This window comes from Lolium rigidum, chromosome 4, assembly GCF_022539505.1.
Source record: "Lolium rigidum isolate FL_2022 chromosome 4, APGP_CSIRO_Lrig_0.1, whole genome shotgun sequence".
Lineage (NCBI taxonomy): Eukaryota > Viridiplantae > Streptophyta > Magnoliopsida > Poales > Poaceae > Lolium > Lolium rigidum.
Window position 1 is genome coordinate 260,854,907 of NC_061511.1, and position 15,428 is coordinate 260,870,334.

Genomic DNA, 15,428 nt, shown 5'->3' on the forward strand with positions numbered 1-15,428 from the left:
ACCGCCAAATTTTTTCCTCTCTTTAGTCTCTCTTTGTTGTGGGCCATGAGAGAGAACATTAATTCTTTTGGCAATTTATACGATGTGGTAAACCTAACCATTTGTCATCAAAGCCATTTTTCATTACATGGTATATTTAGCTTTTAGCAACACTATGGATGCTCTTAGCCTCAAACTTTATCCATAAAGAAGTGTACTTCTATCTTTTCAACGCACTTTATAGTAGTAAAAATTATGTCTCTCTCATCGCACGGAAATCAATCCTATATTTTTTAGAACATGTTATATTTTTTTTTTTACATGGGCTTAGCTCATGAGAGGTGAAACAATTAAAGATGACAGAGATATTGGTTTGCATCTTTCCAATGCAATTTTATCTCCACTTGATGATTTGTCTTGGAAAATCCACACGGTCACTTATCTTAGGACGGAGGGACTAAGCTCCTTTGAAAAGCATTGGCGCACGTGTAAAACGCAAGGCATGAATGGGGGAGGTCATAAGCGCCTATACCGTAAAATATATTTTAGACGGAACCAAAAAGACATATCCGGTAGAATCGTAACCATATAATACAACCATAATCGAAATGCATACATTTGTCTCGTACACTACGGGGATGGTGAGAAGAGATTTATTTTACATCGTTATGCCCCACTATCAATAGATTTACTCAACGCCCAGAGGTGCTCCATTCTAGACGGTACGGGCGGCAAAGCGCTATTGTCAGCCACTACATATGTGTGGGCTTAACCCTGCTTGCACGCATCCTTTGCTACACGGTTGGACACACGAGGCATTTTTTGCAGTTGTCCTAATCCTCTTGAAGGCGTCGTTGTGAGTACCCTCTCCACTCTTGAAAACCCTTGACCGCCACAATCTCAGCGACGGTGCCGTCCCGCGTGAGCTCTGATTCTTTTCAATCTCATTGCGGTGTCGTCACTTTTAGCATTTTTGCCGTTGTGGTTTTATTTGTAAATCATGGTGAACACCTGTTTTGAGAGAGAAGCAAAATAATGTATGATTGAAAAAAGGACTTAAAGGAATGTTAAACATGGCATATAACGATGAAGGTATTACATAAGTTATAATTTAGAAGAAATGTTACATTAATTATACATAATAGTTTAACCTTATTGGTGAGGAACTCAGGAATATTTAACCGTTTTGGCAAGGAGCTGCTTCTTCGTCACTGAGGCAAAAGGCCTTCCTACAGGCACTCTGGGTGGATCCTCCACCCGTTTAGCTAAGAAAGAATAGATACAGAGGTGGATAATAGATCGATATGAAGATCATGAGCTGCCCCATAATGAAACCCCACCAGTAGTCGCGAATATCTCCTTCTTCCCTAATCCAAGATTGGAGAAAGAAGATCTAAGAGGGACCTATGGAGAATGTGGTCATAAATCCATAATAGAGTCCGACCACAACGACCGAATTAATTATCCTCATCGAGAAACTTAGACTACTAAATAGAAAAGATTTTAAAATCATGGCATGGGTCTCCTTTTTTCTTTCTTTAGAGTTTTCTATATGCACAATTTCTCGATGTTTCGATGAGAATTTCTTGACTTTCCATATATAGAAAGAGATAGACTATAAATGACATCTCTTATGTCAATAAGACCAAAGGGATGGATATTAAATGATAGGAAGTGCTAGGAAGTGAAATAGAATGAAATAGAGCCACTTTTGGCTTCCCTATGAAATGAGGCATGGAACGGAGCCACTACGAAGAAATTCTGGGAGTTACGAAAGAAGCTTCGGACTCATATTGTTCATGGGTTGAGAACGGGAGTTGAACTCTAAGAGGTCGAATCCCCCCTTGTTCCTCAGTAGCTCAGTGGTAGAGCGGTCGGCTGTTAACCGACTGGTCGTAGGTTCGAATCCTACTTGGGGAGATTTGATTCATTCTTTAATGTAAGAATAAAGAATTGAATATAAAGAATTGAATTAAAGGGCTTGCTTTGACCCTTAGGAGTAGGTAACCCGTTCGCTATCCTTATTTCTATTTCTATTGCATTCTATCTCATCGTATCACATTGTGCTCTACGATTCCACTTCGACAAAAGGAAAGAGCATACCTAAGTTCAATAGCTTTACGTCCGCTATCCCGATCATGATTTCCTCAGGGGAAAGTAAAGGCCCTTCCCCCTTTGGAAGGCTGTGGGCGAGGAGGGATTCGAACCCCCGACACCGTGGTTCGTAGCCACGTGCTCTAATCCTCTGAGCTACAGGCCCACCCGTCTCCACTGGATCTCTTCCCGGGGTACCCCTTCATTTCGGGTTAAGAAGATGGAAAGCGCCTTTCTCTCTATAAAAACAGCGCGTTCCAAGGCGTGAAGTGGGAGAGAGGGGATGTGATGATTGAGGTTTTGAATAAGACGACCTTTGCATTTTATATTTGGATCTTTTTCGTATTTCAAAATAGTGAAAAAGTAAAATAAGAGGTGTTAAGCTTTTTATCATTCTGGCATCGAGCTATTTTGCCGCAGGACCTCCCCTACAGTATCGTCACCGCAGTAGAGTTTAACCACCAAATTCGGGATGGATTGGTGTGGTTCCTCTACGCCTAGGACACCAGAATATCGAACCATGAACGAGGAAAGGCATGAGATAAATATTGGCTAGTAATTGTGAAGCCCCAATTCTTGACTGAACGGGACACCAAAGGCCTCTGCCCTCCCTCTCTATCTATCCAAGAGATGGAAGGGCAGAGCTTTTTTTGGTTTTTTCTCTTTCGCGAAACTACTTCTCTTTGTTTTGAGAACATTACAATCACACTAAGAGCTTGAACGTATAATCTCTAAATATCTTAGTTTTTTTTGGACGAGAATGTTCCTTTTTTTAACAAGAAAACATCTGGTTTCTTCTTCACTTATTTTCTCGACGTATACAGCATATTAAGTGCCAAACGCGACATTAGGCCAGGTATGCATGGCTGCTAAATTGAGCAAACTATGAACTATGTGATGACAAATTTGATGGTGGCATTCCAAGACTAGAAATCTAGAACAGCTGTCACCCTCAGTGGCTATCGATATTATCAGGAACAACTGTAGCATCCAGCAACTCGTTGGTACAAACTTATAAGAAATGACAGCCAATACCAGCTTTGTAGCATTTCACATCTCGTTAGCTTCAAGTAAGAATGCAAACATTCATCAAGAAAAAAAGCGAGTAGGCATGCACATTCATCACCAAAAAAGGAGAGCAGGCACATGTCATTTCTACTATAAATTCCAACCCAAAGCCGTGAGAGTTACAAAATGAGAAGAGATAATTACTAGTCGCTGTAGAGCACACCGGCAGAGAGTCTAAGGAATGTTGAATGGCACTATAAGGAATCTTACTGAACTGTAAGTCTATAAAGCTATGGTTTTTTATATATATTTGAGCTCCTTCTAAGGCTGAAATACAGTTGTGAGCTCACATAATGCAAGTAGCCATATTTTTCCTGTCGCAAAAGGCATCACTAGAATATACACCCCACCAAGGAGAGATGGCGAGGTAAATGATTCTTCTACCCGATAGATCAACAAAACTGCAAGATTGTGTTTCTCTGGTCAATGCTGTCTATGAGAGTCTAGGAACAACAGTCAGTTGAGACGCATGGGGTGTTCTTGACCTCTTCGGTAGACTGTCAACTGTTTCTGAAAGGGGAATAAATGTTAGGCCATATGATCAAATCATTTCAAGGACTTCCATGCATAAAATATGAGGCTGACTGTTTATTCCCGTTCAGATATGTAGTAAATGCACAAGTGCACAACTAAAAGACATTACACAATGCTACCATACCTGAGCACAGCAGAATTAGATTGCATCTAACTTTGTTGTATGAGCAAAATCACTGGTTAAAGTCTCCAATCCGATAATATGCCCCTCCATTTTCTTATTTTGCATGCTTGAAATATCTGTGCTGGCATTGATGCTTTCAGAATTCAGGCAAGCAGATTTCATAATCTCGGCAGTATCGCAAATATCCATTGCATCAGACGAGAAATCTAGATGCTTCTCGATAGTTTTCAAGACAGCCATTCTTTTGGACCTTGGTCGATATGCAGGGGAAACATCAAACTTCCCCAAAACAGCAGGCAGCCGTTGGTCATCAAGATGGCCCAAGGACAAAAATGCTGCAGTTTTATATGAATGTGGGCTATCTGTACTGCATATTCCTAGCGGAGTGTCGAAAGTATCACTGTTCATATCAATCTTGAAGTCACCATCTTGCGCAGGTGTTGGTTTCTCCCTTCTTTTTCTCCTTAGTATTGAAGGAGTGCCTGGGAATTTTTCAGCGGCACTTTTCAATATTGACTCAACGCTTAGCTGATCTGATTTTATTTTATTCGTGGGAGAGGGAGTAGCATAACCACTGGGTGTCTGAAATTTATCCTCATGGTGTTCCGGTCCATAATATTTTGAGAAAACTGGGGAATGAACAAGGTCCGTATCTTCTAGCATAGGGATCTGATAACAAAGAGAGCCAAAGAAGGCTCTTCCACCTTCTGACTTAGCTGGTCCTGAATGTTCCAATTTATTTGTTAGGTGATCAGTCTCGAGGACCTTCTCATTTAATAAATTCATTTCCAGACCCTTCTCAGAAACAAAGTTTAGCTCCATGTCCTTGTCGTGACCAGAAACCATTTTCAGCCCCATTATTGCTAACGCAGCAGCGGAATCATCAGCTACTGATGACTCACGTGAAGTTACTGGTTCAGCAGTTGGCAGGGAAAGAGAGAGAAAATCTGAGCAGCCCTTGATATTTTTGAGACTGCATACCTGCGGACTATGGGTAGGGTCAGAGTGACCAACTATTACCGAGCGGTCTCGCAAACTGATATCTGGTTCTTTATTCAAATCAATATGGTTATCAGAAGGTAGCAACCTTGCTACCTGTTTCACATCATTATGAATGACATGTACTGGAGCTGGAAGGGCAGCCCCGGTATTATAGTCATCTAGCCTTTTTTTCACTGAACTGTTCCAATGGTTTTTTATTGAGTTATCTGTCCTGGAGGGATGAACAAACTTAAATCAGTACAAGGTAAAATATAAATAGTTGTGCAGTTACGGTTCTTTGATTCAATGAGGTAATTTCTACTAACGAAAAATAAGAACTCTTGGTGCCTGAGACCATCGCATAATAACAAGTACGGTAATACATTCACAAGCTGTACTACAGGGAATCAAGCATATGTCCATTTCAAATACTCGAGGAAACGGCACGTATTTCCATTTTTCCATACTTATATTGGAAAATTTACTCCTTAATAATCTAACCACAAACAGCACAACCCACAATGTTTGCTCAGAATAGCAAGTGGCAGAACCACTAACTGTCTACCACTATATCAGGTACAGGTTAAATCCTGTATATGGTGAAAATTCACAATTCCAACTTATTAAGAAAATGCTCAGACTAGTATAACTGGTATAACAAGGTAAGCACAAGAGGTATGCACCCTCAAATAAAGAGGATAAATAAATGCGTATATAGATAACTTGTGCAAAAAATCCTGCATTGGAGATTCTGTAAGAATCTATAGTACAAGACATCCAAATCATGTGTTTTTTCTATTCCATTTTCTAATTTCTGCAATCTTAATAAGCCCAAAACTTCAAAAGGACTCAAAACTGTCCAAATCCAAACAAAACTTTGACTAAAATTATAGTTGGTGAGGTAAGACAGAAGAGAAATCCTAACAGTAGTCCCCGAGAGGAACAAGCTGCAGCCAAAAACATGCAAACATACTAAGTTTATTGTTCCAGCAAGTTGATTCACAGAGCTTGCTGCATTTCTCTTACTGGACATTATACACATATTATCAAATTGACAAGCAAAAGGATTAGGTATAAATTATATGCACGAACAACATATTTTCCAAGAGGAAGGAATAAAGGATGCTGTGACTTGGTACCTTCCAGGAAGAAGTTTTGCAATTTCTGCCCACTTATTACCATGCAAACGATGGGCCTTCACAAGCACACGCTCCTCCTCAACAGTCCAAGCTTCCTTCTTTATTTGCGGATCCAGATGATTATGCCATCTAAATTATATGAGCAGCATCAAAAGTAAAGTTAGCTGCATGTTATGCTATGTACTTTATTCTGGCAAACTTACAAATAAAACAAATCAAGTATGCAAGAAACTTAACTACGATTACAAATATTAAATATGTAAATAATATTCAACTAATAGCTCAACCTATCCCAATGACTAAGAGTTGTTTGTCAGAACTAAGTAACAAACTAACAATGTTCTAATTAAATTTACTCATGTATAAAAAACATTGATGTTTCTGATGTTGTACTTAAACCTATGAAATATCTAAGTTTGGATCTAAGAAACACCATTCACATTTCAAGTATGCTTCAAACTGAGAAAGTCTGACTTTGCAGCGGCCATCGGCAAATCACAACATCCCTTATTTGCTCAATGCGACAAGCCGACAACAGAAAATCATGGCTATGTCAGAGTACACAGAGTCAAAGACACCAGAAGATAAGTCAAACATACACTACTCACAAAAATAAAATAAAAAATGTTAAGTAAAACCTAAAACAACCAGAAAAGAGGATGTCAGACAAGAGATCAGCTGTGCTCCCAGGATGCAGTTGCACAGGAGTGCTGCTCACAGCTGGACTAGTGGATTTTGAGGATCAGAGGATAGGACCTTTTGGGATTAGCTCTTGTATTGTGGGCAGGAACTAGGTTTTATGTTTGTGGGACATTCTCTAGACACCCGGGAACAATCTGAACTAGCAAGATCTTATGAACTGCTAAATGACTTGTTCACCCTTTAGTTAAGGGTCCTGCATATAAACGAAAATCTGAACCCTTGTCGCTGAGAACTGGAGTTTCGATTATTTCTGGGACCAAATAAGAAAATGAACTTCACATGTGTAAGGTTTCTAAATGCAGCTCAATATAGCCAGTAACCTCAGTAAGTAACATCCAGTTTCAGTCTCTCAGAAGTATAGGAAGAAACATTTTTTCAATATTTTACAAAATTTATCTTAAACAAGGAAATAAAAAAGTAACTAATTACGAGGCCTATGAATATGAGAGTGCATTGCATGAATAGTTTGTTGATTACACAATCATACATGGTACATCATTAGGTGAATACCTCTCTCGGCATTGTTTACCAATACGACCATGTAGTGATCTTGCTATAATGGACCATTTTGTTGCCCCAAGCTCCTTTACCTTCTGGATAATGGCATCATCTTCCTGTAAATGAACTCAATGAATGCACATAATATAACATATAATATGCAGACTTCGATTTGGTGGGAGAACAAACAACAAAATTTGCCGAACCTCTTGGGTCCAAGGTCCTTTTATAAGTTCAGGGTCAAGAACTTTTTGCCATCTGTGTAGACATTGTACTTCTGTCCTATCAGGGAAAGATTCAGCTGCAAACATATACACAAAAATTCTTCTATGAGATTATGACACTTTTAAACATATATTTTACAGTTTCCAAAAGTAAGCAAGAAATATACCCATGCTAACTTTTAGTCTTAGGATTTCTATAGGGTCCAACATGAGTTCTACCTCGAACATTCAATATATTAGGACTACATTTTTTTTAAATGAACATGCCTTTCACTCTCAACCCCATCAAAACCAAATATAATAAATCTAGGAAGAAATATATTCACATAAATCCTCATCAAACTGTCCCCTTTTGATCATATCAAATAAGATAACTGACAATCTACGATGCTACACTGCTCCTCAGCATTTAAGGCAGCATAATTTGGATTTGCAAATGTCCTGCTGACAAATTGGGATGTGCATTAATTTCAGGTTTCTTGTTTGTAACGCACCTCATAGGAGGACTGTAACAAAAAAAAACTCAAAGGTCTATTGTGTTTTCGTGAAGAAAAAAAACCCTGTGCAACTTCAAAATTATTCCACATGGAAAGGACCAAAGTAAGGCTACGAAGCAAGGGTGATGCGACACATTCTTAATGTATATTAATAATACTTTACTAGATTCACAGTCAAGGAGCCTATTCCTCAGCAAACTTCCAAGAGAGACCTTACTGCACGTATTTCCTGCTTCATGCCTACTTATATATTCCTAGCCATCATCTTTCCATTTCTTTCACACAAAACAATGAGGACTCTCTCCTATGGCATGTGGTTAAAAGAGGAACAGGTCCATCAGCAAGTTATGTCAGTAAGGAGATAATACAAATTAGTAAGTTAGAGACAAAGTACTTATATATTCCTAGCTATCATCTTTACATTTCTTTAACAAACAATGAGGACTCTCTCCTATGGCATGTGGTTAAAAGAGGAACAAGTCCATCAGCAAGTAATGTCAGTAAGGAGATAATATAAATTAGTAAGTTAGAGACAAAGTACCCAGTTGGTTTTATGCATATATTCATGCTAGGGTAGGTGTTCGACCATATAAGGATGGCATTACCATCTGTTTTCAAAATCAAAGATTAATCAAAAGTTTTGTAGTCTCTTATTAACATCTCCAATCAGAAGGTGCAAAAGGCTATGTTCCACCAATCACATAATTCATAGGTACATTCATTGCAAGATAAAATAAAACCATAGGGTTAATGGTTATTAACCCTTAGTTTTTGGAGTTGCTAGATGAACATTGAGAAAAGGATGCAAAGCACAAACAAGAAGCCTACCTATCTTCTTCCAATTTTTACCCTTGAAAGCATTAACCGCATTTCGCAACGTCTCATCCTGCAGCCAAAATAAGAAAAGCTAGGTAAAAATACGAAAGACCCCAAAAACAATATCAGATGGAAGATATCAAACAGTTTAACAATTGACGGTTGTATTACAGATACACTGAATAGATAGGAAATGAAGTAGGAGTGAGCTATTTAGAAAGAGTAAATTCTAACCTCTTGCGGTGTCCAGCCACCCTTAGCTCTTCTTACAGGGCCACTTGTTCGCCTGATATATGTAAGATTTCATCATCGACATAAATAATACTCCAGTGCAAAGTTTCCGGTTAAAAGATGGGCAAGTGAGCAAGTTTCCGTGACACGGATTTCTCAAATCTCAAAAATGACTGCTGTTTTTCTCTCATTAAACACATCACATGAGCATGGAATGACTTATCACTACAGGGCCATGAGAAAACCTATAATTAGTTGAATATATTAGTATGAATTTTCTTCAAGGAAATTACCATCGTATACATGCTAAGCTTCAAAAATAGATTTTTTTCTAGGATTAGGCATGCAACTGATGAACCAAGCACAGCCATCAAATTTCGACTGTTTGAACTATGCCACAAGTGTCAGACAGCTTTTTGTAAAGCCCCCATCAGCCTATTCCACCTTCATTGATAGCACATGTTTATATAACCACAAATTAACTCAAACGGGGTTTCTCCTGGGTGAAACTTTGTCTTCCGAATAGTCATCATGATAAACCAAAATTGACATATCCCAGTGCTCCCCAAAAAATATCAATAGTTACATTAGTTTGGAATTATGTTTGAGCTACCGAATTCTAACTTTTAGCAGCATGCACCACTAAAAAACCTTATTAAAAACTATTTATCTACAAACGCATATTTCCGTGACACCAAATTTATGGGAAATATATAGCAAGTTAAGTGCAAAGAAACCAAATCATACATGCTTGCAGAGTAAGACATCAGGAACATAGCAGACAACAAAGAACTATTTCTTTATCTTCTAGAAGAGGAACAATTTGTCTACACACCGAATATGATAACCATTCCACAAGAATGTCTCTCTTTATGAGACCATGGTGATTGAGCACAGCATAGAGCAAGCTACAGGCAGTAAGCAATGAAAAACACGGCCATTACAACCAATATAAATCGCCGCTTTCACTCATTTCGAGGGTCACTGAGAAAGCAAGTTTCACGCTGATTTCTAAGCCAACAGTATGTAAACAAGATTATCCAATGCACCATCATACTAACTGGCAACTGAGCAAGCCAACCAGCACACTTCCACCAATGGGGCCTCAGAACGATTTCATTTCCAAGCAATTTCCTCCCAACAGCTAGAAAATTAACTAAGCACGAAATATTTCATCTAAAGCAGAATTACGAAGTAATGCCTTGTAACATCCAAACCGAGCAGAGGATAGCCACTAAAACAGTGAAACCTCGTGAAATGTAGTGGTACTGAACGAAATTGCAGTTTCCGCTGAATAGCCATTCACTAAGCCACACCCACCTCATGTTTCAGTTCAGCTGATCTCAACACAGCGAGTTTCTAGACAGAAAAACCGAGCTCGTTTTCCCAATTCAGTGCAAAGTACGGCTACACAAGGTCCACGTTTTCTACAGTTGGTAGGCGTCCAAAGATGGCAAATTTAACCGACCTGGTGCACCATTTCGCAATCCGACCCAATTGCATCTGCTAACTAAAAACACCCCAAAAGAATCTATCCGAGCCACAACCCCAACCCGGTCAGGTAGGCAACCACTAGCTAGTACACCGAACAGCAGAGTATCGGACAGTTGGACAGAGGAGGAGGAGGAGGAGTACCTACGACCGGACATGGCCTCGGCCGGGCTGGACCCGAACCCGAAAGGGGACATCCTTGCGAGCGCGCCGTAGCTGCCGCCCTCGGACGCGGACGACGGGGTCGGCGAGGCCAGAGTGAGCCGGTCCTCCGCGCGCCCCCCGTCCCGCTCCTCCACCTTGACCGCCGCCGCCATCGCGCCCATCACCATCGCCACGTCATCCACTGCGCCGCCGCCGCCGCCTGAAACCGCCAGGGCAACAACAAGAACGACAGAAAGAACATCAAATCAGGAACCCCCGAGGGAAACGTGTGGAAGAGAGCAGAAACGGAAGGGGCGCCGCCGCCTCCGCGGACGGACCGGTTGTAACCCCCCAGATCGGTGGGGGGATCGGGAGGATCGGGGCGGGCGGGGATGGCGCGGAGGGAGGGGCGGGGCGGAACCCTAGGCGGATCGGGGGCAGCAAAGGAGCGAGCTTTGGGGGTAACCGTGGCGTGGCGTGGCGGGGGTTGGGGTTTGTGTGCTGCCTGGGGAGGGGGAGACGAAGGGGGAGGGAGGAAGGAAGAAAGGAGGCGTCTTTCAAAAAACCTCGCCCGTTGAAGGAAAGGTGGGCGACGAGACGAACAGGAGACGGGAATCATTTACGCCCTGGATGGGGAGATATTTCATAACGGTCCCTGGATTTCCGGTGAATTACTGCCATGCTGGGCTGTAGGGTTTGTGGTTGGTTAGCGCGACAGCACACCATTTTTTTTTCTCGGAGAGAGTAGCTACTCCAATTTCAGTTGGAAGATAGTATGGCTTCGTAATGTGGGAATCCATAATGCTAGTATGTGATTTACATCAATGCTCAACTTTGGTGCTCTTAGGTATGTGTATATCTGACTTTAGGGCATCTTTCATCGAAAGATAAATAAGATAGAGGAAGTGAACTATTGTCGCCATGGTGTTGACCTGCTGGTGGCCGGGAGGAGCGTTAGTGCGTGGTGGACGTGGATGGCGAGTGGAGATGTGCGGCGGTGTCTAAGTTCGGTGGACGACGACGAAGCCGCTCGGCTTGGTTTGTTGTTCCTGTGGCTACAGGGCCAGATCAAGCCCCGGTCGAAAACTCTGCACGAACTTTGGTCGGTGCCAACGAGGGCATCGTCTTCGGGCATCATTCTCCTTCGTATTTGTGTCCTTGTGTGGTTTCGATTCGGGCCGTAGCGAGTGGTCCAAGAAGCCTCAAGTGAAAAACTAAGCTCCACGGGAGCGAGTAGTGAGCAGCAGAACACGGCGCTAGCTTCGTGGAGGCGTCTCATTGGAGTTCTTATACTCTCATGGTGTGGTGGGTTCGTGACGGCTCGACGGTGGGATATCTGGTCTAGGGAAGTGGATGACGGAAGCGGCCCCAGATGATGGTTGTACATCGAGGCGGCGACCTCGGTATACTATGTTGCGTCGGTCCTATGTGGCATGACCATGACCTGACATGGTTTGCTGGCAGCGAGTTCGACGACCCGACGGACTCGACTTCGATCGATCTAGTTGTTATGTGAGGTGGCTGCCCTAGATTTGGTGCAACGCTCGAAATGTGTGGGTGATTGCCTCGGTAACTAGAGACATAAAACGACTGGGCCGTGTGCCATTGTGGCTCATGTGTCGCGTTTGTGCCGAGTCTGTAAGACTAGTCATAGTAGGGAATAACTTAGAGTAGCGTCATGCTTATAAAACTAAGCTATGTTACTACCTTCTTAGTGCATAGTAACTTAGATGGTAGTATCATGCATAAGTGTACTAATTAGCTTCTAGACTCATTCTACATTGAAAATTATGATGTTATGGTAACATAGCTTACCACAACCATCCTTTTCTTTATTTAATGTCATGACATGTTATCAGTTTTCCTAGTTGACAATGTATGTAGCACTATGTTACTACCTTAGTTACTTTCATTATAATTAATCTAACTCAGGTATAGACGTTTTTTTAGATTCTTAGTTATCTTATTTTACTTTGCAGATTTTTTTTTTGTGTGCAGCTAGTGTTTCTCCGATGAACCAAAGAAAAAACTGCCACGCTCACACACGTAGGTATCGTGACGTGTTGGTAGTTATTCAGAGGTACTACACGTACACGGAATATCTGTTAGCTCGGAGAGGACCCCCTAAAGTTAGCAATTAGGAGGAACGCGAGGGACCGGGACGTGAAGTGTTGAGAAAGCAGAAAAGACGACGCGGCGTGATCCGGAAACGAAACGGATCGACGCGAACGAAGGAACAAAAGGAAAGCGACGTGGGAAAAGGGAATTTTCGGGTCGGATCCGATCCGAGGCAGCCAGCGCCCGCCCGCGGGTTTGGTTCGGTATACTTTGGTTGGTGGACAGGTAGCGACCGACGCGGATGCGGTTTTAGGTGGCTGGTTACCGTTACGGGCACGGACCAGGTTTGAAACCCCTAACGGCTTCCTCCTCCCGTCGGGCCCGTCCGATCGTTCGCGGCTCGCTCCACGCCGTCCGATTCACTGCGGCGGTTAGGTTTCACTCGACGGTCGATGCCGCCTCGGCTGCGGTAATTTTGGAAGATTAGTTTGTCTAATCTTGCACGTAGTTCCCGTCCTGTTTGTTTTGACGCGACAGGGTTCGTCATCGCTCACGACATGCCTACGTGCGTTCGTCAAGGTCGAGGTAAAACTTGGCGAAACTAATCAGCGATGTCTGCTGTGGCAGCTGAAGCTATTTTCACTACTGTAGATGTAATCCTCATACTCTGCGATTAAAGCGACTCTCTCATGCTTTGTGGCGCTGACACTCGAATCTCGATCTCAAGAAATTGTAACTGAATATATATTCCCCATTAACAATGTTTCTCAGATTTGGATATATCTAAACAGTATTTAGTCTTTGCAAATTTCGCTCTCCATCCTAAATATTTGTCGCACATTTAGGCAAAAAAATAAACCAGCGAAAAAATCTACTATATTTTTCGCACAGAGTCACAGAGTTAGTATGAAATTGACAGGTCTCAATTTACTATATTTTTTTGTTTCGTGGAGGTCTTTTCTGGCTCGTGAGCTCTAATAATCCCTATATTTGCCGAATCTGGATATTTATTGAAAAATGACACTCTCTCCAATACATATTAGCTGTTGATGATTCAGATGTACACGAAACGTATTTAGATACGTCCAAATCAGCGATAACTATTATGAAAGGGAGAGAGTGAAAGAAAATTAGATGTGCTCAAAATAGCATATCTTACAAGTTACAAATGTGTAAAATACCAATTTAATATACTTTGTGTTCTAAGAAAAATGGATGTAAGCATATGTACAGTGAATAGTGCACATCTTGCGAAACTTTAAAACTTAAGAAACTTTTTAAAAAAAAGTGTAGCATAGAAATCAAAGAATTTAACGCTGCAAATTTGCATTATTGTAGGATAAATCATTGTTTTATAATTCTAGGATTGTTTTATACATGTAAGTATAAATTTCAATTTTATCAAACTAAAAGGAGCGCCGGAGCCAAAAAAAAATACCACTCCCTTCGATCCATAATAAATATCGGGTATTTAATTCAGATTTAGGCTAAATTAAACTACAACTCTCATACTTACTATGGATATGGGGGAATATATCTTTTCCATTTGTTTATTTGTTATTAGCCAATAAAATTGCGCAAACCACCACTTGTTGATGTCCTCGTTCCACAAAAAACTCACTTCACATGTTTTACATAAAGACCACCAACTATACGTGTGTACGACCAAATTTATGATGAAGTTGTTTAAGAGCAAATCGGACGATGGGGACCACTAATACTAGTTTTTTTATTTCAAATTGTATCATTTCTTCCAAGATTATGTAGAGAACATATCATTTCGATTACTACAATTTTTGCAAAGTTCAAAATTTTCATCAAAATGGTCCGAGTCTCACAAAAAGTGACAGAACTTTCAAGCTGCATGTACAATTCTTTTCAGGGAAATACTTTTGTAGTTACATGCCGGTATAGGTGTGGGTGTTTATCTCACCGTGCGTTTTGCTATGAGATTCAGATAAAATGAGAAGAAATATAGGAATTTTTTCATCTACTAAGACGAGCGGGAATCTCTAGGAATAAACACCCACACCCATGCGTGTAAGTACAAAACTTTTCCAGATTTGTTATTCTGTAGTCCCTCCTTCCCAAAATCTAAGGCGTCTAAGGACTAGTCAAAAATCAAATCTTACTAAGTTTGACTAAGTATTTAGGAAAAAAATATCTACGTCTACAATATTGAATGGACACATTAACAAAGTATATACTTTATGGTGAATCTATTGATATTAATTCAGTATTGTAATTGTTCATATTTTTGTGTATAAACTTGGTCAAACTTATAAAATATTGACTCTTGAGTAATCCTTAATTACCTTGTATTTTGGGAGGAGAGAGTATTATTTTAAGAGTTGGATCTTTTCAATTTGTTTTTAAAAGGTCAGAAAAATCACTAAATTATGGTTGGACATAAAAATTGTTTTGAATTATCACACATTAGTTAGTTTATATTATTTCAGTTACCGGAATATTTTCATATTATTTTCAAAAGTTTGGAAACTCACACTAAATTATAATAGCGGATATCATCACTAAATTACAGTTAAGTAGCTTAATTACATATTTAGACCTCTGTGCAACATATAATACACCAATAGTTCATCATAATGCAAAAAAATAAAAATGAAGTGAATGTTTTGTGCAACGACCGCAGCAATACGTGGTTGTTTCCGCAATTTCCTCGTAGTAGCCCGGGCATAGTGCACATTTTTGTTCCTTAGGTGCCGCTTTGCCGTTTCAAGTGAAACAACTCCTGTCGCGTCGTTAAGCTGCGACTTGGTCATGGTGCTAACCAATTTGTGCATCATCTCGCAGTCCCAGTCTGTTGCAACTTGCAAGTGGTTACAGA

The 15,428-nt window shown here is 40.7% G+C and overlaps 1 protein-coding gene and 2 non-coding genes across 3 annotated transcripts; 1 reads left to right on the top strand and 2 right to left on the bottom strand.

Moving 5' to 3' along the window:
• The first annotated feature begins 1,827 nt into the window (after nt 1-1,827).
• On the top strand, nt 1,828-1,899 carry TRNAN-GUU. Its single transcript has one exon. It is a non-coding gene; the product is annotated as a tRNA-Asn (tRNA).
• Nucleotides 1,900-2,165: 266 nt separating this feature from the next.
• TRNAR-ACG lies at nt 2,166-2,243 on the bottom strand. The gene has a single exon. It is a non-coding gene; the product is annotated as a tRNA-Arg (tRNA).
• Nucleotides 2,244-3,191: 948 nt separating this feature from the next.
• Nucleotides 3,192-10,695, bottom strand: LOC124648661 (transcription factor MYB3R-2-like). Its single transcript, XM_047188382.1, has 8 exons — nt 10,471-10,695; nt 8,891-8,959; nt 8,669-8,726; nt 7,326-7,420; nt 7,132-7,235; nt 5,920-6,048; nt 3,800-5,012; nt 3,192-3,651 (listed from the first exon to the last, which is right to left on the bottom strand). Exons 1-7 carry the CDS (start codon nt 10,693-10,695, stop codon nt 3,815-3,817), a joined length of 1,878 nt encoding a protein of 625 aa, XP_047044338.1. The 3' UTR covers nt 3,192-3,651; nt 3,800-3,814.
• Between the last annotated feature and the right edge of the window lie 4,733 nt (nt 10,696-15,428).

Coding starts and splice junctions, on each gene's coding strand:
- LOC124648661 (XM_047188382.1), bottom strand. CDS start 10,695: ATGGCGGCGGCGGTCAAGGTGGAGGAGCGGGACGGGGGGCGCGCGGAG. Junction 7,421..8,668: donor TAAAAATTGGAAGAAGATAG/GTAGGCTTCTTG, acceptor ATATGTTTGCAG/CTGAATCTTTCCCTGATAGG. Junction 5,013..5,919: donor GCAAAACTTCTTCCTGGAAG/GTACCAAGTCAC, acceptor TCATCCCTCCAG/GACAGATAACTCAATAAAAA.